At 38.4% G+C, this 24,643-nt stretch overlaps 1 protein-coding gene across 1 annotated transcript in view; it reads right to left on the reverse strand.

Annotated features, from left to right (window-relative positions):
- Positions 1-24,643, reverse strand: part of Hecw1 (HECT, C2 and WW domain containing E3 ubiquitin protein ligase 1) — a 140,105-nt gene that overhangs the window by 78,476 nt on the left and 36,986 nt on the right. The window contains exons 6-8 of the mRNA XM_027409409.2: positions 6,380-6,522; positions 2,788-2,888; positions 25-1,371 (exon numbers count right to left, since the gene is read on the reverse strand). Coding sequence (XP_027265210.1) covers positions 25-1,371; positions 2,788-2,888; positions 6,380-6,522 — 1,591 coding nt within the window. The remainder of the gene's footprint in view (positions 1-24; positions 1,372-2,787; positions 2,889-6,379; positions 6,523-24,643) is intronic.

Raw genomic sequence — 24,643 nt, forward strand, 5'->3', positions numbered from 1 at the left:
CACTGATCTGGTTTGCCGTCTAACCTTCTCTCCTATTGCTGGGACCTGCCATGGGGGACTCCAGACCTTCAGTAGTTCTTGCTGCATTCCCAGCAGGGGCAGCCAGTTCATCCTGCCAGGGCCCAGCCCCATTTGTAGACTCAGGATCTAGCTCTGGGCTTTGCACTGAGTCGGGTACCGACTCGAATGCGCTGTTTTCCTCCTCCTCATCCTCTTGCGAAGAGAAGACTGTGCTCTCAGAGATCTTGGCGCTGTCCACAGAGGAGAAGCGCGTGTGGCTGGCAAACCGGTTGTTGCCATTGTAGCAGGAACTGCTGTAGCAGGAGCTGCTGTAGCAGGAGCTGCTGTAGCAGGATGTGCTATAGCACGAGGGGCTGCAGCACGAGGCATCACAGCCCTCGCAACTGTGGTCCGCTCCTTGCTGGGGGCTAGAGTCACTCTCACTCCCAGTGCTGGGGTGTGCATCTCCATCCTGACCAGCACCAATGCTTTTGGACAAACCGGAGAAGTGGCCCCCAGCGCCATCAGAGGGCGCCATGCACAGAGTAGCCCCCTCATTCTCGCCATCTTCCATGGACTGCGGGTCAGCAGCTATTGTGTCCACCTCACTGAACCCATCTTTTTCAGAGGACTCCTTGAGGGTTGTTTCCTCCTCCAAGCCATCCTCCTCCTCGGTGGTGCTTCCTCTCTGAGCCGAGGGCATGCTGTGCAGCAGGGTGTGGATGCGGATGTAGTGAGTCCTTGGGGTCTCAGGGTCTCCACAGGCAGATGCAATCACTGTCTCAAGCTCCGACACAGGTAGGGAACATGGTCTGCTTTTCTTTTTCACCGAGGCTCTCAGCGGCAGTCCAGACTCTCCTTGCTCCAGGGCAGAAACATCCCCTCCCTCCTCCCCTTCCTCATCTTGACCCTTCTCTTGCATCTCCTCCTCTCTGGCTCCGTTTTCTGGCACTGTTTCATCTTCTACCTTGCTGCCTAGAGCTACACTCTCTTCTGGCAACAGCGGTGCTGGCAAATCCCCATCCATGTGAATTCCCTCTGCCACTTCTTCGGCACTCAGAGTGGGCTCCGTGTCAAGTTGCTTTGGGTCTTGAATCTCTCCAGCCTCTTGGGGTCCTTCAGAGAAATTGCCACCATCTCCGGTCTCCACAGTACCCGTGGCTTCCTCAACTGGCCCGGCATGTTCCTGGTTTTGGTTTCCTGTGCTGTTCACTCCATTCCCTTCACTGGGTGACTCTGGCTTCAAGTTCTTAGAGTATTCTGGAGCATCTACAGGAGGTTCCTCATTGCTGCTTTCCACCACACTGTTCATGACACTGTCCTGTATTTCTGCTGACTCAGGCTCAGCACTCACAGAGATCTCCTCATCATCTGTGGGCAAGAAGAAAACTATGTCATTCTTTCTAGGAGCTACTGTTCTTTGTAGGCACATGTAAAAGGTGGCAAAGGATCTCTAATACAAGATACTGGAGATGAGTGGGATGAAGGCTTCTCACTTTCTAGATCACTACTGGAATATTCTGTAACGAGTGCTCTTTATGTTAATGACACTTTCAGCAAGGCTACTAGTTTACAATTCTCTTTCAAGGGATTGCTAAGAATTTTTTTTTAATGTCCCAAACCTAGCTTTTATCCCACCTCAGAGATCAATTATGTTTGTCACATACAGTGACTTTCAGAGATGAGGATGGTAGTGGTATTTATAATTCATTAACAACCCTAGGCAAGTTAATTGCACTTGCTTAAAACATTTCCCATGGATCATCCTGCAAGATGATAGAATAGCTAAGTCAGGCTCTTAAACTGCAACAGAGATGAAAATCATCTGCAGTATTTAACAATAGGAAACTAAGGTTTCCAACCATACCACCTTTCAAGGAGAAGCAAACACTGTTTAACTTTACCTTACTTAGCTGGGAATATATCAGATTGGGATTCCACTTCATGCATTAGTACAGTTCCCTATTTGAAGAAAATTACCTCGCTGCTAAAACATAAAGCTGTCTTTCTGCACACACTGAAGGGTCAGTGTTAAAACAGCAGAATGTTGAATCTGACAGAATGAAACAAGTGTCTTCCTACAACCTAGTTAGTGATTGGGTGTCATAAAATTCATTAGCTTTAATAGTAACTCATATATTTGGACCAAGTTGACTTAACATTTCTCAGCATGACTTACATTTAGTATGGGTGTATGGGAGAAGGGAAAAAAGGAGGATTATGAGATATCATCTCATCATTAGTGTTTAGAAATATGGTTTGGTATGGAAAACGGAATATAAGATGGTTCTGAAAATCTGTTTATAATCTTCATTTTCCCTGTGATACTGTAAGACAATCACTATATAATTGTAGTTCTTCAGCAGTGTCATTCTTCAGCTCATAACCAATCTAGTTACTAGGTAGAAAGGGATGCTTCACATTCATCCACTCTTTCATTCATTCATTTGCTCATGTACAGAGTGATTGAACAGCTTTTGAGCATCCCCTAGGAGAGGTTCTGGCAGTAAAATAATAAGACACAGTTTTGTATCACATTGATGACCTTCATTCTGCCGTGTGACCTTCTATCTTTGGGTGATGCAGGTTAAGAGGAACCTTTTCACCAAGGACCTAGTAAACCCGGCTTCTAAAAGAGGTCACTGGCTTCTGGGATTCAGATGGAAATGAGAGAACTACAAAGCCTGTGACACACTTGGAGGGAACTATGGTTATTTGTGTTTTAGCGAAAAGGACCACACTGGAACACTAGCCTCGGACATGACATGAAGATCATGCTGAAAGTACCTGCATGGATGGAGGATGTGATCTCAAATCGGAATTGCAGCTGTCCACTCACATGGTCAGTTGGAAGCCTGCGGCCAAGTGTGTAGCTGACCACCCTATCCCTAGAAGGAAATAAGCACCATCACAGATTTTGTAATACACTATCCTGCTAAAGACCACACAGTGTGCTTTCTACACCAGCTGGTGGGACACGCAAGCTCAGAGAAACCGCCATAACAGAAAGCGAGGGTCTCTCTGGGGACATGTGCTACCCCATAAGGTACATGTGTTGGGTCAAGTACAAGGAAATTCTTAGCAAATATTCTAACTCAAGGGTCAGAAAACTACAGCTCATATTTAGTCATCACATTTTTTTTTTATTTTGATATGGCTGTGAGCTTTATTTGTAAAGATTTGGTGGAAAACACTTAAATAAGAGTAAATTGTATGAAATATAAATTTAAGTGTCCGTCAACACCATTTTATTGGAACACAGCCATGCCTGTGAGCTTACACACTGCCCATGGCTATTTTCTGCCACAGTGGAAGAGTTGAACAGTTTATGCAGAGATTGTGACTTGTACACTCTAAATTATTACTCCCTTTGCAGACTAAATTTGATAATATGTGTTGTACAAAAGGCAAGGGACAAAAATTGTAAATATTTTTGCTTGATCTCCGTGTGGACATTGTCATTTCCAAATATGCCCCTGGCAGTGGATGTGCCAAAATATGTTGGGGGGAATATGTGTGATGTATAAGAATAGATGCCATGATACCATGGTAGTTACTAGAGAGCCTGTGCTAAGCTATGGAAAGCCACCTGCAACAGGATGGAGCAAAACAAGTTTGTGCTCATTGACCTTTGATTTCTAGATGCACCAAGTATAGAGACACTTAATGACTATTCTGGATTCTGGTGTCATACCCTTCAAAGTAATTTTTAAATTACTGAAAATAATCTATCCAGGGAGGAATCAATCTAAAGTTGTAATGACATATTTTTATAGCAATACAGTTTTTACAAAGCAATTTCTGCTACCTTGGCTGACTTAGGAAAAGTACTTCTTTGGGAGATCCAAGGACAAACCAAGGTATATTTCATAACCAACTGTTTATTCTATATGCACTCCACTAGTTCATTTGTGTGATATTCATATAAAAACATGTCATTGGATATCAGTATTAAAATATTCCTAAAAAACTGACATTATGAAATAAAATAGTCCATTGATCCATTAATTTAATATTTTCCTTAGCAAAGTATGGCATAATGTTTATTGTCAGAACTCATTATATGTCAGAATTAAAACATTATATGGAGATATAATAGAATGGACCACAAAGTTCTGTCAATTTAGAAAGGGTATTGATTCATATTTTGAGACATGTCCACTATGATCATAAGAAATACTTTCTGAATCTACAACGGAAATGGGAACGGAAGATGATCATATGGTGACATGGTAATTAAGTCCACTATATTTTGTACTCACTTCCTAAGATTTCCTTTCTTTGCTTCCAACCACTCAGAAACCAAATAGTTCCTTATCCCTGCCATGTAAAAAGTGCTGAAATTTACCTTTGTGTCCTGTAGACTGAAGCCTATAATACCCCCACAGAACCTGCCTTTAACAGCTTACAACTAGCTGGAGAATAAAGAAAGACCAGTAAATAATGACTTAGGTAGTCAAAGACACTTCCAAAGAGAAGATTAGAAAGATTAGAATTGAGTTGAGAGGCCAAATGACAATTGAAAGATAGTGCTACAATTTGAGGATTGGAAATAGTGTGTGTGTGTGTGTGTGTGTGTGTGTGTGTGTGTGTGTGTGTGTGTACACTCTGGGGTTGTACCATGGCTCAAGACAAATGACTATTGCTTCATGGCCATCACCCAGTGATTTGTTCCTATTTACATTGGACATCCATAATGGACAGTATTACAGAAGTGGTCTCTACAGGTAATGGATGCTTTAGGCTTTAGAAGAGGAGGTGGAGTGTCAGGAGGAAGTGGAAAAGTAGGAGCTGGAGAACTTCCAAACCCAATAGGGTAAGTGTGTCATCCCATCAGAGGGTGGTGTGGAGTAAGTAATCTGACCAAGGTTTATTGTTGCCTGTACTCTATGCTGCTCCAAGTTGAAAGAACACTAGGAAAATCAAACCAACCTTGCTCAGGTTAGGGGAGACCCTCTTCTACCTCAATTACTTTTTTTTTTCTATCAGGGTATACATTTTTCTACAGTGAAAGGCTGGCTTTGCAGGTCAAGACTAAAAATGTACTTGGTATAGGAAAGTAGATGAGTCCTCTCTGTTGCTGTAATGAGCCAGAGAGTTCAGGCAGCAGAACTGAATATCTGTTAGGCAGGGGTGTGCTCACTGCCAGAGTATCAGAAATCTTAACAAACCCCTCTCTTTGTCCTCTTGCCCCACACCTAGTGGAGCATTAGCAATGTAGGGGTAGGATAGGAATGAAAAGTATGGCAATAACAAACTAGACAATCAGTTGCAGGAAGCATCTTGTTTAAGGGAGGTTAAGTATGTGTTTAAACTTGACTTAACTCTCGAAGGTCTCACTTTCTTATTTGAAGTAGTGATAATACTTAAGTTATACAAGTGTTATGAGAACCAAATGAAAAAGACAAAGGTCATAAGGAACACGAATCCCTTTTAAGTTCCTACTGTGTGCCAATGATAATGTTAGGCAATTTATACCAGGGTGTTGTTTGTTCAGTTTTCACAAACATATATGGGTAGTAGAAACATAGTCTGACATGTGGCAATGCCTCATATATGTCAACTTCCTTTGGTTTGAGGAATTAAGGAATCCTTATGAGCACACAGCTACACACATGCTATCAGGCACTAAACAAATCCCCAGAGAACTTCAAATTACAATATTCAAAAAGTCTGCATAATGTTTTTCATTCCTTTGATATTAATCTGAGTCATAGCATATTAATGATATGCTAACAACCAAAGACCTATGCTAATATTTTCAAATGTCCTTCTGTTAGCTAAGGAAATACACATTATACAAAGAGATGGTCTGATCATAGTTCATTTTAATAAAAACTATGAGTGCATATAAATGCAAAATCTTTAAAACACAAAGCATATTCTCATATACAATTGACTTCTGCAACCAACAAAATTGCTGTCATTTCAAGAGAATGTATGCTTTCAATATTTCATCGAGAATTTTCTGCAAGTAGCATATTTTGAGAAATTCTACCCAAGTAACATAGCATTTCATCTGGGAATGGAAATGTAGTATGTGGTTAAATCCTACATACAAGACAGGTGAAGGAATGAAATATTTTCCATAGCAAAGGCAAGCTTTAAGTTTTCATTTGCACAGGAAGATGTGTATTGTGTCTTAAATATTGTCCTATTATTTTCTATATTCTTTAATATGTATTATACAAACTACTTGTGACTAAGAAGAGGGGGAAGGATTTAATTGATAATCATGGCTCAGGAAATGATATTGATGGGAGAGGCCCAGGAACCAGAAACCATTTTAGTTGTCTTTCCTAAGACTTTATAATAGCAGCTGATAAGCCTTTCTGGGAGAGACCTATAAGCGGAAGCATAGCCATCCCAGGCAGTTTACCCTATGGCGTGTCTCTCCAGCAGCCTCTGAACAGGCATTGACAGCTTTCCCAAGAAACGCTTGATGATGGGACGGCTCTTGGCAAACTTGTCCTTCACTTCAATTTCCAGCACATCAGTTGGCAAAGACACGAAACTGAAATGCTGCAATGAGAAACCATATAGTAACTGAGAGGTTCTAGGGGTGGCCAATTCCTAGTACCCATGTCTTGGCCTCAGTAATGTTGTGAGACCTGTTAATTAATAAACGAGAGATGACATTATATTCTCCTTTAGGTATTAAGGTAGGACAGAAGGCTGTGAAACACTATCCTCTAGACAATATAACCAGAAAAATTGTTACCTCACAATAGTGGTTACCTTCACTAAGCCAATGTATCAACAATTAGTCATGGAAGTGGGAAGGACTTGTGGGACTATACCATTCACTGCTGAACTTTGGCTACTGGCAAATTCTGAGAGCGGGAAGGTCACTGTTTTCTGTTGTACATCCCATGCTGATCACACCAGACTCCAGTGGACAGCCCCCATGGTCACAGCATTGGCCCTTGTTAAACCCAGTGTGTGACAACAGTGACAACAACAACAAAACCCAAAAATCAACAGGCTTGAAAGTGGAGAGATTTGTGAGGAGGAAAGGGGCTGGACACGGATGGCAGGCAGATAAGAGAGGGTAGGGCTTGAGAGGGGTCAATATGCACTGGGTGTATGTGTGGGATTATGCAATATCACACTTTGATTAGATAAAAAGTAAAGTTAATCTTTGATATTCAAATAAACTTCACACACGTTGAATAAAAAGCACTCATCAGGGTCTCATACATTTGATTAAATTACCATTAGAAATGGGAAAGGCTGGTGAGAGAGAGACTTGCCTTGGGAATGGGGCCAAGACAGAAGGAGATTTAAGAGAGAGAGGATGGATAATTAACACTAAAGATTCTTGAAAGAGACATAAGAATCCTATTACTTAATTTTTACTTAAAATCACACGTATTTAACTTTTAATTTACTTTTTAATTTTTGAGAATTTCATATAAAAATTCTGTATCAACATCATTTCTCATCTCTCTTCTCACCAACAATTCCAGTGCCTCCCCAGTTCCTTTTCAACTTCATGGCTTATCTTTAATACATATATACTATAGTAGTATATACAGTGTATTCTTTAATATACATATATGATATAATAGTACAAACAATTTTGTATAATCTCAGTATAGTAGTTTAATCATTATATGTATGCATATATTATATTAGTAATATGTATAATAGGTTAATTGAAGCTACACCACCTGGGGTGATAATACTTTCCCCACAATTTATAGACTGCAAAATAAAAACACAAATGTCAGGTATGGGAAATCTTCCTTTGAGTTATTAGTCAAGGGAATCCAAAAGACCCCGCTTAAACAATATAGGGTATTGAGTTGCCCTTTGTTGCCTGGAGACATCGCATACTTCAGACACAAGATTTGGAAGAATCCAGATGGAATTGACCTGGATGCTTCCTCCCTGAGGATTAGATCACATAGTATCAGAAGAAGCTATGTAAACTGCCCAAAGTGGGGAAGACAATAGTCTTACCCAGCTGTAACATCAATGAACCACAAAAATAACTGGAATGGAAAGCTATTCCAAAAATGTAATAGTGACATTTATATCTCAGTAGTAACCAACAGCCACCTAACTGAACTGAACTTAAGGCCCTTTCACTAGGAAGGCATTCATTCCTGGTACTGAAAGTTAGCTGACTACTAGTGGCTGGAGAGGTGGTGGCACCTAGAAGAGAACCCACTATTGCCACTTTCTTAAACCAGTGTACTCTCTAGCTGCATTTTAAACACTGTAAGTGTACCTCTCGGGAGTGACCTGGTCAAGTGCAGAAAACAATTGACCATGGGGTGTACAGACCCAGTTAATAGTCTGCAACTCAGCCCTTGTGTATAAAGTTCAGGGAACATTGCTGAAAAAGAGCTGGAAAGATTTTAAGGGATCTTCTATATGTGACAGGAAAGATGCTACCATAAAATCTCAAAAATATGGTTGCCAAAAACCCCAAAAACCTTCCTGCTACCTCATGTTGAGTTGTGGGAAGAATAGAGGAGAGCCAGAAAAGAGATACCATAATAGAGGGAGCCATTATAGGTTTAAAGGAAATCAGGCACTAGGGAAATGTTCGGAGATCTACAAAGATGACACCATCTAACAATCTAAGCAACAGAGGAGAGGCTACCTTAAATGCCCTTTCCTGATAATGAGATTGATGAATATCTTATATGCCATCCTATAGCCTTCATCCAGCAGCTGGTGGAAGTAGAAGCAGACACCCACAGCTAAACACTTAACTGAACTGGAATCCAGTTGCAGAGAAGGAGGAGTGATGAGCAAATGGGTCCAGATCAGGCTGGTGAAACCCACAGAAACAGCTAACCTGAACAAGGGGGGAGCTCTTGGTTCCCAGACTGATAGCTGGGAAACCAGCATGGGATTGATCCAGACCCCATGAACGTGGGTGCCAGTGAAGAGACCAGAAATCTATGGGGCCTCTTGTAGTAGATCAGTACTTATCCCTAGCAAAGGAATAGACTTTAGGAGCCCATTCCACATGGAGGGATACTCCCTGAACCTAGACACATGGGGGTGGGCCTAGGCCTTATCCCAAAGGATCTGACAGACTCTGAAGACCTTCTATGGAAAGCCTTACCCTCCCTGGGGAGCAGAAAGGGTATGGGATAGGTAGAGTGTTAGTTGGGGGTGGCAGGGGAGGACGGGAGGGAGAGGGAACTCGGATTGACATGTAAAACAATCTTGTTTCTAATTCAAATAAAAAATGTAGGAAGGAAAAGAAAAGAAGTCATGATGTACATGCAAAGGACTTGTAGAGTAAAAAGAGAGAAGAAATAAAAAAAAAAACCCCAAACCAAAACCAAACAAAAACAAAAAGCCAAAAACCCCAACAACCCTGAAAAAATGACACTATCAATTGACTTGCCAAAATGGGTGGGAGAAATCTTATGAGGCTCCACACTGAGATGAAGAGATACAGCTGACAAGACTGAAGGGCTTAAGGAAGTCATCAGCCATTCGTGTGGCTCACGATCATTTGGGAAACTGTGAGTTCTAAGTACTGTTGAATCAAAAACAAAAGTGGGCACCACAGATTATAAAGACCCCAAAGCCAAATGGTGATAACCATTTAACCAAAATATAAGTGGTTCTGATTTATCAGAAATTCAATCTTTAAGACAAACACAAAATATAAGCCTGCCAGCATGACCCAATAAAACAAAACTAGTCAGTTATAAACAAATTAATGGTAACAAGTCTGCCTGCTTAAAAAAAAAAGAAAGAGGTTTCCCCTATTCACACTAGCAATTCAAAGATTGTTGTCCTCGTTCTACTCATCTTTAGTCAGTCATGTTGGTGAGACTTATAGGTATATTTTCTGAAATTGCTGTGAGACATAATCTCACAGCAAACTCTCTGTTCCTCTGGTGCTTCCCACCCTCTCTTCTGCAATGATCCTTGAGCCTCAGGACTGGGAATAGTATTGTAGATATATCAGTTGTGGTTCTCGGTAATGGTCTTCATCTTTTGCAATATAGGAGGTCTTGGAAGGGAGAAAATGGGAGAGGAGATGACATAATGATATTATAATCTCAATAAGTAATTTTTTAAAATGATAATAGATTCATCCTGTCATGAAAAAATATCAGAATTTTTATACTTTATGAATTGGCCTATAGTTGTAGGAAAGAGTTTAATTTATCACTTAAATTGAAGTCCTCCATGCTGCAATGCACACTTTTATATGGCAATAAATTTATTCTTCCTAAATTGATATGACTTTATTTTTGATGTCATATAAAGAAGGCATCATGGAATAAAGTCTTGACTGGTTGTTGCAGAGAAAATAGTATTTCCTTGTTGTAGCTAAGACATCAGTGTGGAGGTGAATTGACTGTACACAAGAACTGTCCAAGATCAAGCCAGATCAAACCTGGAATGGACTGGGTGGTGGGAATGAAGATCAACCCCTGAGGAGCTATGCGAGTGTGGTTAAAACTGTTGCACTATAACACCATAGACTAACAAATTAAAAACTCAGTTCCAGGAATAGGTTACCTTTTTTTGGAACAGCTGTTGGCAAGTGAGGTATTACATGCTACTGAAGATGTTATTGGTTACTTTATAGAAGTTGAGAGTAAGACACTATTGTTGAAAGTCCTATACTTCAGTCACTGATCTCTCTCTCTCTCTCTCTCTCTCTCTCTCTCTCTCTCACACACACACACACACACACACACACCTTTCTATATCTATCTATCTATCTGTCTGTCTGTCTGTCTGTCTGTCTGTCTGTCTGTCTGTCTATCTATCATCTAACTGTCTGTCTGTCTGTCAATCTATATATCTGGATCATGTGGTAGGTCTATTTATAGCTCTTTGAAGAACCCCCACACAGCTTTCTGTAATGACTGCCTCAGTTTGCATTCTTACCAACAGTGAATAAATGTTTCCTTTTTTCAACATCTATTTTAGCATTTGTTGTCATTTGATTTTAACCATTATAATTAAGGTAAAGTAGGGATCGTTTTAATCTTCATTTCCCTGATGGCTTAGATTGTTGAATATTTTAAAAATGTTTCTTAGTTATTTGCATTTTAGTTTTTGAGAACTCTATTTAGTTCTATGTTCCATTTTTGAACTAGGTTGTTTGGTACTTTTCTTTTCTTATATATTCTAGCTACTAACCATCTGTGAGATATATCCTTAGGAAAGATTTTTTACATTCTGCAGTCTGACTCTTTATTCAAATTATTTTGTCTTTCTGTCTGGAAGTTTTTTTTTTTTTTAGTTTCATCAGGTCTCATTTAGTAATTGTTGGTCTCATTGCCTGAGATATATATGTATCTATATCCTCAAATACATTATATATATCTCATGACTAATTGTTTATTGGGTATGCTGAAAGAGGGAAAATGCCCTGGACAGTAAAGTAAAATACTCCCTGAAGCTTATAGCAGTGAGTCACATGGAGTAAGGGAATTGGATGCATTGTTTTGCTGGAATGAAGTTTCTTTGTATGTAGCTTCCAGACATGTAATTCATACAATAAGATGGAGGGCAGTCCATGTGGTATCATTCTAGTTTAGTTCGGCTTCCATCATGATTTCTAGGGAAGTCTGTGGCTTTGTAGGAAGACCACTGACCCTGTAGGATTAAACAAACAAACAAATAAAAAACAAGCAAGTAGTGAAAAAGTCTGTAAAGTTTGGCCTGGTGAGCTAGTAGAAAAGGGCTCTTGCTAGCAAAGTTGATGACCTGAGATCCATCCCTGAGTGGGAAGAGAGACTCGGGTTATGCAGGCCATCCTTTGCCCTCAACACACTTGTACGCACTATGGATAAGAAAGATGATTATTTTTATGCGTGTGTTTTTCCTGTATGTGTATATGTGTACCATGTATGTTCAGTTCCCATGGATGCCAGAAGAGGGCTTGAGATCCTCTGAAACTGGAGTTATAAATGCTTGTTAGACAGCATGTGGGTATTGAGAATCAGACCTGGATTCTCCAGAAGAGAATCTAAGTGATCTTAACCACCGAATCATCTCTCTAGCGTTGGGTTGTTTGTTTTCTTTATGTTTAGTTGTTTAGTTCTTTGCATAGTCTGGATTCTAACCCTTTATGTGACTGGAATTTTTTTTTTTTTGTAGATTACATCTTCACTTGAATGATGATATACTTTGTTGTACAGACATTTTTTTTTTAATTTCATGAATTCCCACTTAGTAATTGGTGGTCTTAATTCTGCTATCAGTGTCCTAGTCAGAAAGGCTTTTCTTTTCCAACAAATTCAAGTACATTTTCTAATTTTCCACTATCAGATTCAGGTTATCAGTTTTACGCTGAGATCTTTAATACATCTGGAGTTGAGTTTTGTGTCAGGCAAGAGATAAGGATCAAGTTTCTTTCTTTCACACATATCTACTCAGTTTGACCGGCAACATTTGTTGAAGATGCACTTTTAAATTTGTATTTATAGCTCACTTTTTTATTTTTAAAACAATCTTATTTTACATACCAATCCTAGTTTCCTCTCTCTCACGTTCTCCTGCTCTCCCCATCCTCTCTCCACCTCACGCCCTATCCAATCCTCAGAGATGGTGAGGCCTCCCATGGGGAATTATCAAAATCTGTCACATCATTTCTGGCAGGACCAAGGCCCTCCATCCTGTATGTAGGGAATGGGCTCCAAAAAGTCAGTTCATACTCTAGGGATAAATACTGGTTCCACTGCTAGCGGCCCCACAAACTGCCTAAGCCACCCATCATCACCCACATTCAGAGGGCCTAGTTTGGTCTTATGCAGGTTCCCTCGCTGTCAGTCTTGAGTCAGTGAGCTCCCACTTGCTCAGGTCAGCTATTTTTGTGGGTTTCCCCATCATGGTCTTGACTCTTTTGCTCACATTATCACTCCTCCCTCTTTACAACTGGACTCCAGTTCAACCTACTGCTTAGTTGTGGATCTCTGCTGAAGATGCATCTTTTATTATATGCATATTATTAGTATCTTTAAAAAATTAGATGGCTTATATGTCTTCAATTCTTTTCCATTGATCCATGATTCTGTTTTTATTCAAATACCATGCTGTTGTTGTTGTGATAGTTCTGTAATACAAATTGAAATCTGATGGGGATGTCTTCTATATGTATGTTTTCTTTTTAGAATTTTTTTATTTAAATTAGAAACAAGCTTGTTTTACATGTCAATCCCAGTTCCCTCTCCCTCCCCTCCTCCCCTGGCTCCCACCAATCCTCCATCCCATCCCCTTGCTGCTCCCCAGGGAAGGTCCATGGGGATCTTCAAAGTCTATCATATCATTTGGAGGAGGACCTAGGCCCTACCCCTTATGTCTAGGCTGAGAGAATATCCCTCTATGTGGAATGGGCTCCCAAAGTTCATTCATGCACTAGTGATAGATAGTGATCCACTACCAGAGGCCCCATAGATTGTCCAGACCTCCAAAATGACACCCACGTTCAGGGGGTCTGGAACAGGCCTCTGCTGGTTTACCAGCTATCAGTCTGGGGTCCATGAGCTCCCATTTATTCAGGTCAGCTGTTTTTGTGGGTTCTTCCAGCCTGGTCTTGACCCCTTTGCTCATCACTCCTCCCTCTCTGCAACTGGATCCCAGAGTTCATCTCAGTGTTTAGCTGTGGGTGTCTGCTTCTGCTTCCATCAGTTACTGGATGAAGGCTCTAGGATGGCATATATGTTTCTCTTGATGAATAAAACACTGTGGTCAATAGGGCAGCAAGATAGTCAGGTCTAGGAGACGAGGAGAATTCTGGAAGGTATAGGCAGAGGCGGAGTCATCATGTGAGCCCAGGGAGGAGAGGATGTGAGTGAGGCTTTCTCCGGTCAGATAAGACAATATGGAAATATATAGACTAATAGGAATGGGTTAATAATTAAGACAGAGCCAGCCAATAAGAATCCCTAGTCATCAGCCAATAGTATTATAATTAATATAAGTCTCTGAGTGTTTATTTGGGGCTCAATGGCCATAATACCTGCCAGGCCAGAAAACTCATGCTTATAGAAATCTAAGAGGATGATATCTTCTTTCTCCCCTAGTTGTTGTTTTAGATTATTGTATTTTATGGAAATACAGAATTTAAGATTATTTTTTCAATGTCTGAGAAGAATTGTGATGGTATTTTGATTGCATTGAAACTCTAGTTTGCTTTTAGTAGGATGGAGATCTCACAATATTATTCCTACCAATCCAGGAGCATGGGAAGTCATTCCCTTTTCTAATACCTTTTTTATCTATTTTTTTCCAGTATCTTAATGTATTAATCGTACAGGCCTTTCAATTCCTTTGTTAGATTTGGTCCTACATATTTTATTTTTCTTGAGGCCGTTGTGAATGGTATTAGTTCCTTGATTTCTCAGAATATTCTCAGAATATCACATGTACATACAAATACTATGGTTGTTTTTTTCTTTTGTGTGTTAACTTGGTATTGTTCCCCTTTGATAATAGGATTTATCAGCTATAGAGGATTTCTGGTGAAGTCTTCAGGGTTTTTCATGTTCAGAATCCTATCCCCTGCATATAAGGTTACTCTCATTTCTTTCCTGTTTGCATCTCCTTTTCTCCTTCACTCATCTTAGTTCTCTCACTGACAATAGAGAATTCAGTATATTTCTATATGAGTGGGAGCAGGGACATAGTCATCCTTGTATTTTCCTGATTTTAGTGGCAGTGCTTGAGCTTTTTTTTCTTCATTTAGCAAGATTTTGGTGGAAAGATTGTAGTATATTGCCATATGTTGAGGTATGTTTTCTCATCCCCAGTTAATCCCTTACTTTTATCATGAAGGGATACTAGATTTTGTTCAAGGTCTTTTCTGTATTTAATGAGATGATCATGTGTGATTTCTGTCATCTCATCCCTTTATGTGGTGGATTGTGTATATTGATTTATGTATGTTGAAGCATACAGGAATCTTTGTGATGAAGCTGACTTGATCACGGTGGATAATCTTTTTTTCCTTTTATTTTTTACATGTTTCTTGTTTTTTAAAGTGTATTATTGAGAAGTTTTGCATCTATGTTAATCAGAGATACTGGCCTAAGTTTTTCTTTTTTGTTGGTTCTTTGTGTGCTTTTAGTGTAGGGAAATCTGAGCCTCATAAAAAATTTTTGAGATGTTTCCTTTTCATTCTGTGAACTATTTTGAGGAACATTGATGTTGGTTCTTTGAAAGTCTGCTACAATGCTGTGCTAAATCCATCTGGACCTGTTTTTTTTTTTTAAGTTGGAGATGTTTAGATTACTGTTTCTTTATCACTGGGTGTTAAAGATCTATTTGCTTCATCATGATTTAACTTTGGTCCATACGTCTAGAAATTCACCTATTTCTTTTATAGTTTCTAATCTGCTGGAATGTAGATTTAAATTTTGTGTATTTCCCCAATATGTGTAGTAATGTTTACCTTTATCTCCAATAATATTTCTTTGGGCACTTTTTCCCCCTTCTGGGTAATTTGGCTAGAAGTTTCTTAATCTTGCTTTTCAAGGTATTTTATTTATTTTGTTCATTACTTTTTAAATTTTTAATTACCTAATTTCAGCCATGATTTTGGTCACCTATTCCAGGTCACTTTAGTCCACTTTTTTGGTATTTGTTATTGTTTTCCCAAGGTCTCCAGGTGCATCATTTTTATTAACTTGAAAGCTCTCAACTTTTTATAGAGGCACATGGTGCTACAGACTTTCTCATACTGTATCCAATAAATTTTGATATATTATGTTTTCATTTTCATTAATTTGAAGGAATTTAAAAAAATTGAGATGGGATTTCTTTGTGTAACAGCCTAGCTGTCCTGAAACTTGTTTTGTAGATCAGACTGGCCTCGAACTCACAGAGATCTGCCTACTTCTGCCTCCCAAGTGCTGGGATTAAAGGCATGTACCACCACTGCCAGGCTCCATTTGAAGGAATTTTTAGACTTCATTCTGCATTTCTTTTTTCACCCAACTGTCCTTCACTAGTGTCTTGCTTAGTTTCCACAAGACTACATATTTTCTGTGGTTTTTATTGTCACTGATATTCAGCTTTATTCCACTGTAGTCAGATGGAATTTAAGAAGTGATTTAATTTTCCCTGTATTTATTGAGACTTTATTTTTGTCCAAACAAGTGGTCTCTTTTGGAGAAAGTCTTGTGGGCTCCTGAGAAGAATTTGTGTTCTTTAGTGTTTCAGGCTTGGATGGTTAAGTTTCAGAGGGAAGCAAAGGCTCAACTGAGGCTCATCTGGAGCTGAAGGGTTGGCTGTGATTAAGAAGATACAAGATAGCCACTGAAGTAAAAAACTTTTTTTTTTTTTTTTGGTTTTTTGAGACAGGGTTTCTCTGTGTAGCTTTTGTAGACCAGGCTGGCCTTGAACTGACAGAGATAAAATCTTTACTTTGTTGGGACAACTGATGTTGGTTAGCTGAGCTGAGAAATTAGTGGCAATTTAGAAAAGACCAGCATCACTGAAATCCAATCTAGTGGGAATACTTCCTAAGAGTCAGCACACAGAAGCCTTGGTACTGAGGGGATGAAAGCTGTACCCAATGCTGGAAGCTGAATTTGGCAGTTTTGAGGGAATTTTGAGGGAATGAAATAGTCATGGAGAGCAGTTGAGGCTTTGCTCTGTGAGAGTCCAGGAGAGCCCATTGATGAATTGCAGCCTCAGTTGAAGAAGAAATTCTAGAATTGAAGGGGTCCTGGAGAGAAGTTGAGGCTTAGCACCATGTGGCAGGCTTGGAGTCGCTGACGAGAGCCCAGGAGAGGCTATTGGCAAAGGTACAGCTCAGTTGAGTGAAGAGCCTAGCATTTGGAGATGCCAGTACTATGAGATGACCGCCAAGGACAGCAGCATCTGTGGACTGGAGCTGGCTCTGTCTACAAAACAATCTGCATATGCCGCCAATGCCAGAGCTGAAGAAATAAAGCCATTTGGAATCCTGAAGCTCATGATTTAATCACAGCTGACCAATAGTGAGAGTTTTACACTGCTGGACTTTGGTTTTGCTTTGCTTTGATAACTATGCCCAGGTTCTTCTCTTTTGTAGTAAGAAGTTTTTGCTTGAATTCTTGACTTTTCATTTCAAGAGTTATTTCTTTTGACTTTTTAAAGAGTTTCCGTTTTGAAGTGTGCTTTTATGTCTTGGATTGTTTTTATTATTACATTTGACTTTTTGTGTTTTTGTTTTCATGGTCTTCATTCTGGTGTTCATTCATTTACTCAATTTACATTGAGTTCCTTGATCATGTTTATTTTTGCTATTTTGAAATTAATGTCTTGAAAATCATCTAAGTTACACTTCTCAGGGACATTACTATAGGAGTACTGCTTTGTAGAAGGGACTTAATGTGTTGGTCATGTTTTTATTTTTGAAATGGGATCTAAGCATCTGAAGTTATGTTGTTAGTGTTTCTTGGTAAGACAATCCTGTCTCTTCTTTGTTGAGTGGGTGTTTGAATCTGTTTTCCTGTTACTCTGGGTTGTCAGGCTGTACACCACATGAATGGGGTTTAGAATTAAATCTTGGAGTAATTCAACTGGGTTGTTCAAATGGGTTATCAAAAATGGCCCTGGCTCAGTTCAGGCTAAGTGATGTTTGTAAGTCCAGACCTTCTATAAAATTTAGAAGAATTTCAAACCAATCTTCAGGAATCTGGTGGGACTTAGGACATCTCAGGCAGTGGGAGCCAGAAGTTGACAAGGAGAGTTTAGAATCCCTACTGAAGATAGGGAACCGGAAGGGAGAGTAGAAGATGTGGCACACCTAGTCCTCAGGAAGGCCTCTGATGAATGTTGCACAAATGAGAATTCACAAATGGTAGGAGTAGGCAACCATGTAAGAATACCAATTATATTAAATGCATCATGATTTGGAATAAAATTGGTCCCAATTCTTAAATAAAAATTACAGGGGATCACTGTTTTAAACTAAGGTCCTGCAATGGAATTCAGCAGACCACAGTACATAAAAATGTACCCATTAATAACAAAATTCAAATCTAAACAGTTATTATTATTATTATAAAATATTTTCCCTTTTGAGGTGGTAATATAATTACACCATTTTCACCTTTCCTTTCCTTATTCCAAACCTTTCCACATACCCTTCTTTCCTTCTTTTCAATGTCATAGCCTCTTTTTAAATTAATTGCATATATATATACATACATATATATATATATATATATATATAAATATATATATATATATATTTTCCTCATACACATATATGTGTAAACACACATATATTCCCCATATACATAAATGCAACCTGCTTGGTCTGTATAATGTTATTTCTTATATGTGTGTTTTTAGGGCTGATCATTTGGTATTGAGTAACCAATGCTATGCTTTCTCCTCTGGAAGACTACTTCTCCCACTTTCAGTGTTCCTTAGTTCTTTATAGAGGGTGAGACCCACTGAATGGAAGAAAATCTTCACCAGCTATATATTCAACAAGTATTACTGTTTAGAATACAGAAAAAACACAAAAGCTTAAACATTAAGAAAATAACACAATTTTAAAATAGGCCCTGGAACTGAATAGAAAATGCTTTAAAAAGATAGAAAGAAAAGAAAATGGCTAGGTAATACTTTAAAAAGTGAGCTCTATTCCCTAGTGACTGCATATTTTAGGGAGATCTCAGGATCCACTTGGCTTTTTCCCACCAGTCCTCTCATCCTTCCTTTCTAGCTTATATCCATCCCTTTGTGTCAGCTGCCAATATGCAGAAACACTTTCTTCCAGTGCCATTTAGATCTCTTCAGACTTATTCTTAGTCCTGTAGCAGCCTGCTAGAAGGAGACCTTACTCTCATCTCACTTCTTGGTGCAGCTTGCCTACAGGAGCCCCTTCTTTTACCCCACCTCTGTTCTCTGAGGACTTCACCTCTTGGTGGGGATGCTGGTTTTCCTGCAGACCCTCTCAGTCTTTCCTCCTAGCTTGTCTTTACTCTACTCTGTCACCTGTCAACCTGCAGAAGCACTCTCTATCAAGGACCCACAACGCTCACCTAGGACACAGAATAGGTGACAAAAATCAAAGAATGGCACACCCACCTAACAAAGACAAGACCAAATCTTAGCACTAATAAACACCCCAAACACTAAAACTCTGGATGCATAGATTAGACCCCAGCACAAAACACAAACATAAACAACCAAGACAATATGTCTTCTTTAGAACTCAGTAACCCCATTGCAATAGGCCCTGAAAAATGCAATTTTTTAAAGCACAAGACAGGACTTCAAAATATCAATTATGAATATATTTCACGACCTTAAATGCACATGAATAAATGCCTCAATGAAGACCATAAAACAAACAGTTGAATGAAATAATAAAAATTCAAAATATGAAAGTAGAATTTCACAAAGAAATATAATCACTAAAGAAAACCCAAACTGAAATAAAACTAGAAATAAAACATTTAGAATGGCAAACGAAAAACTCATAGGTAAGACTCAGCCTTACCAACAGACTACAAGACATGAAAGAGATAATCTTAGATATTAAAGACAAGGTAGGAGAAATGGGTAGCACATTCAAAGAAAAATGTTATACATAAAAAGAAAGAAAGAAAGAAAGGAAGGAAGAAAGAAAGAAAGAAAGAAAGAAAGAAAGAAAGAAAGAAACAGGTACAAAACATCTGGGAAATCTGGGATACTATGAAAAAAACCAAACCTACAAATATTAGGGATAGAAGATGGGGAAGAAGAAACCCAAGTCCCAGAAGATATTTTTAACAAAATCATAGAAGAAAATTTCTCCAACCTTAAGTAGGAGGTATGTATCAAAGTACATGAAGTATATAGAATAGCAAATAGACAGGACCAGAAAAAGAATTCTGATGGGGGAAGTCCTTCTGTGTATATGTTTGTTTTATTGGTTGATAAATAAAGCACTGTTGACCAATAGGGAAGCAAGTTAGGCAGGACTAGGAGAGAAGGAGGATTCTGGGAAATGTAGTAGGAGGGAAGTCGCCATGGAATCCCAGGATGAGTGGGTACAATCCCGTTGGTGTCCTCAATAAGATAAGTCTTCATAAAATATATAGACTAATGGTTATGGTTGATGCTTAAGACAGAGCTAGCAAATAAGAAATCCTAGTCATTGGCCAGCAGCATTGTAACTAATATTAATCTCTCTGTGTTATTTGGGGGCCCTAATGTGGTGGCAGAACTCAGGCAGCTGGCAGAAAAAGTTATCATTACAGAATTCCTCACAACACATAATAATCAAAGCACTAAATGTATGGAACAAAGAAAGAATATTAAATTTTCCAAGGGAAAAAGATGACAACAATAGATGAGGACCATTAGAATAATACCTGTGTAGGGAGACACTGTAGCCCTGCCTCCTAGTAGCCCTGACACGTGTTCTTGGACACGCCCATGAGGGCGTGGTCAGGGGAGGTCCAAGATGATGTGGGGACAATTCTTAAGGGACCACGCACACGTGGATAGCCCCTTCCCTCTGGCCACGCTAGCTTGCGTCCTGTGGGGCTACTAGGAGGCTGGGCTACAGTGTTTCCCTACACACCTGACTTCTCAGTAAAAAACTATGACAGCTAGAATGGCCTGAATAGATGTTCTATAAACTCATACAGAAAACAAATACCAGCCCAGATTATTATACCCAGCAAAAACTATCAATCATAGCAATAGAGAAAGAAAACTATTCTATGATAAAAACAAACTCAAGCAATTTATATCTACCAGTCCAGGCCTACAAACAGAAAGCACTAGAAAGAAATCTTCACTCCGAATAGGCTAAGCTTCCTAAAGGAAACAAGGAATAAATAATCCCAGAACAGTAAATCAAAATGGAGGGGGCACCATAACAACAAGATAACATGAATAAATATAAACTGTTCACTGACAACTCTCAACATTAGTGGTTTCAATTCCCCAGTAAAAGAACACAGACTCACAGACTGTATTATAAAACAGGATTATCTTTCTGTTCATCCAAGAAACATACCCCATCATCAAGGATGGACATCACATCAGGGTAAAAGGATAGAAGAAATGAAGGCAAGGCAAGTGAACCCAAGTAGTAAGCAGGTATAGCTATTTTAATATGTGAGGAAAGAGACTTCAGATCAAAACTAATAAGAAGATATAGAGAAAGACACTGTATTCTCATCAAAGGAAAAATTCACCAAGAGGATATTGCAATTCTTAGCATCTATGCAATAAATACAAGGACAACCAATTTCATAAAGGAAACACTACTACAGCTAAAATTACATATTTACCCTCAGACAGTAAAACTGGATAACTTCAATACCTCACTCTAACCAAAAGGCAGGTAATCCAGACAAAAACTAAATGGAAAAAATGCAGGAGCTAAAAGACATCATAAACCAAATGCATCTAACAAATATTTATAGAATAGTTTACTCAAACACAAAAGAATATTCCTTCTTAGCAGCTCATAAAACTTTCTCAAAACAGTATGTCTTAGAAGATACAAGAAAATTGAATTAACACACTGGATCCTATCTGACCACCACAGATTAAAGCTAGATATCAACAACAGAAACAACATAAAGTTTAAAAAATTCAGGGAAATTAAATAACTCACTACTTAATGAAAAATGGGCCAAATCCAGAAATCAAGACGGAATTTAGAATTGAATAAAAATGAAAACACAACATACCCAAATTTATGGGTCAAAAATGATACATCTGAAAGAAGTAATGGAGTAGATGGCAAATAATCAAATAAATAATCAAATAATCAAAGAAATAATCAAGCTTAGGTCTGAAATCAACAACAACAAAAACAATGCAAAGAATCAATGTAATGAAGAGTTGGTTCTCTGAGAATATCAGTAAAATTAATAATTCCTTAGTTAAACTATCGAAAAGAAAGAAGATTCAATTTAATAAAATTAGATATGAAAAGGGTACATCATAACACACACTAAGGGAATTCAGAGAATCTTCAGGACATACTTCGAAAATTTGTATGCCACAAAACTGGTAAACCTAAAAGAAATGGATGAGTTTCTTGATATATATGGCCTACTAAAGTTAAATCAAGGTGAACTAAGCAATTTAAACAGACCCATAGCTCCTATAGAAATAAAGCAGTAATAAAAAAATCCTCCCCAAATCATAGGGTCAGATGGATTCAGTGCAGAATTCTATTCATACCTTTAAAGAAGAATTAACACCAATATTCATCAAACTATTCTACAGTGAAGGAACATTTCCTCATTGTTTTAAGAGGCCACTTTCACTCTGATACAAAACCACACAAAGACCCAACCAAAAAATAAAGAAAATTATAGACCAATATTCTTTATGAACATAGATACAAAAATGTTCAGTAAAATACTTGCAAACTGAATCCAAGAGGACAACAAAAAGATTACCCACCAGGATCAAGTTGGCTTCATCCCAGAGATGCAGGGATGGTTCAAAATTCATAAATCAACAAATGTAATCCACCACATAAACAGACTGAAAGATAAAAACCACATGATCATCTCATTAGATGTAGAAAAGGTCTTTTTCAAAGTCCAACATCCCATCATGATATAAGTCATAGAGGGACGACATATACAAATGACAAACACACTGAGAAAGAAATCAAAGAAATAATACCTTTCACAATAGCCTCAAAAAAGAAAAATCCTGGGTTATTTCGAACCAAGCAAGAGAAAACTGGTATTATAAAAACATTAAGATAGTAAAGAAATAAATTGAAGAAGCTATCAGAAGCAATCTACAGATTCACTGCCATCCTTATCAAATTTTAATACAGTCCTTCATAGAAATTAAAAAATAATCTTCAACTTTATATTCCAGGATATCTAAAATAATCCTGAATAATAAAAGACTGCTAGACCTATCACCATCCCAGATTTTAAGTTGTATTTCAAAACTATAGTAATAAAAACCAACATGATATTGGCATGATAGCCAACACCTTGATCAATGGAATTGAACTGAAGATCCAGGCATAAATTCACACACTTATGAAACACCTGATTTTTGACAAAGAAGCCAAAAGTACACACTGGAGAAAAGGCAGCATCATCAACAATGGTGCTGGTCAAACTGGATGGCTGTATGTAGAAGAATGAAAAGAGGTCCACTCTGCACAAAATTCAACTCCAAATGGGTCAATGACTTCAACATAAGAGTGTGATATTAGAGAAAGTCAGGGAATGAGCTTTAACTCATAGTCAGAGGACTTTCTGAACATGACACTGATAGCCCAGGTACTAGGACCAACAATTAGTACATGGGACCTCATAGACCCTGAAAAGCTGTATGACAAAGGACACCATCATTTGGGCAAAGTGGTAGGTTACAGAATGGGAAATAGTCCTTACCAAGTAAGGACTACCTACATCTGATAGAGGTTATTATCTAGAATATATAAAGAACTAAAAATACTGATCCCTAAGAAAATAGAAAACTCAATGAGAAATGAGGTACAGAAGTAAAGATAAACACAAATGGCTGGCACAAAAGAAATTTTCAGTATCCTCAACCATCAGGGAAATTCAAATTAAAACTACTTTGACATTTCATCTGACTGCAGTCAGAATGGCCAAATAAATAGACCAAGTATCAGTGTATGCTGAAAAAAAATGCATGGAAAAAGAAACATTTATTCAGGTCTGGCGGGGCTGTAAACTGGTACAGTTACTATGGAAATCAGTGTGGTGGTTAAACAGGAAGGTGAGAATCAATTTACTTCATGATCCAGCTATACCATTCTTGGGTATATACATCTTACTGCAGAGATACTTTCTCATTTTTACTGCTGCTCTTTCCATAAGAGCTCAAAATTGGAAAAAGCCTAGATGGCTATCAATTGAATGGAGAATAAAAATGTGGTGCATTTACATAGTAGGATAATATTAGTCTATGAAGAAAAATGAAATTGTGAAATTTAGAGGTAAGTGGATGGAGCTAGAAAAAGTCATCTGAGGTGAGGTAACCCAGACCCCCAAAGACAAATGTATGCTTTTTTCTTATATTTTGATATTAGCTTTTAAGCTTTTAGTATGTGTGCTATAATTTCAATAACCACAGAAGTTAGGCATATAGTAAGGGACTAAGGGGTAAAAGAATCTCTCCCAAGTAAAGGGAAATAGAATACATTGTTATGGAAAGACAAAGAGGAAACTAGAATATGAGGATAAATAAGGAAAGGGATGGATGAGAAAGGTAAAGGAGGATATATGGTGAAGGACAACTAATACAAGGGCATTTGAAAAACCACACGAAACCCTGTTACTGTAGAAGCTAAAACATATACAAATATTAAAATAAAATAAATGAAGTCACCAAATAGTAGGGGAAGACAATATCCCATCTAGACATCTTATGCCACCAAGTAAAACTTCCAATACCGGGAATTTGCCACATTTTGTTGAATCCTTAGCTAAAGAGGTCCCATGGAACCCCTAAGCATCACAGGCTATTTACAAGGTTATTGGTTACTCTCCACAACCTGATGGTAAGACCCTATTGCTGAAGACAACACTTACTTATGTCATTGAACATTAAGAATCAAGCAGGTGCCTAACTAGAAGTTTCACCTCTATTGACCAGCAACTTCTACAACTAGTAACTTTGTGGTACTAGAATTTACTATGCAGACTATTAGAGGAGAAAAATCATCATCAATATCACCCAGCTGCAA

Source organism: Cricetulus griseus, chromosome 3 (genome assembly GCF_003668045.3).
Source record: "Cricetulus griseus strain 17A/GY chromosome 3, alternate assembly CriGri-PICRH-1.0, whole genome shotgun sequence".
Lineage (NCBI taxonomy): Eukaryota > Metazoa > Chordata > Mammalia > Rodentia > Cricetidae > Cricetulus > Cricetulus griseus.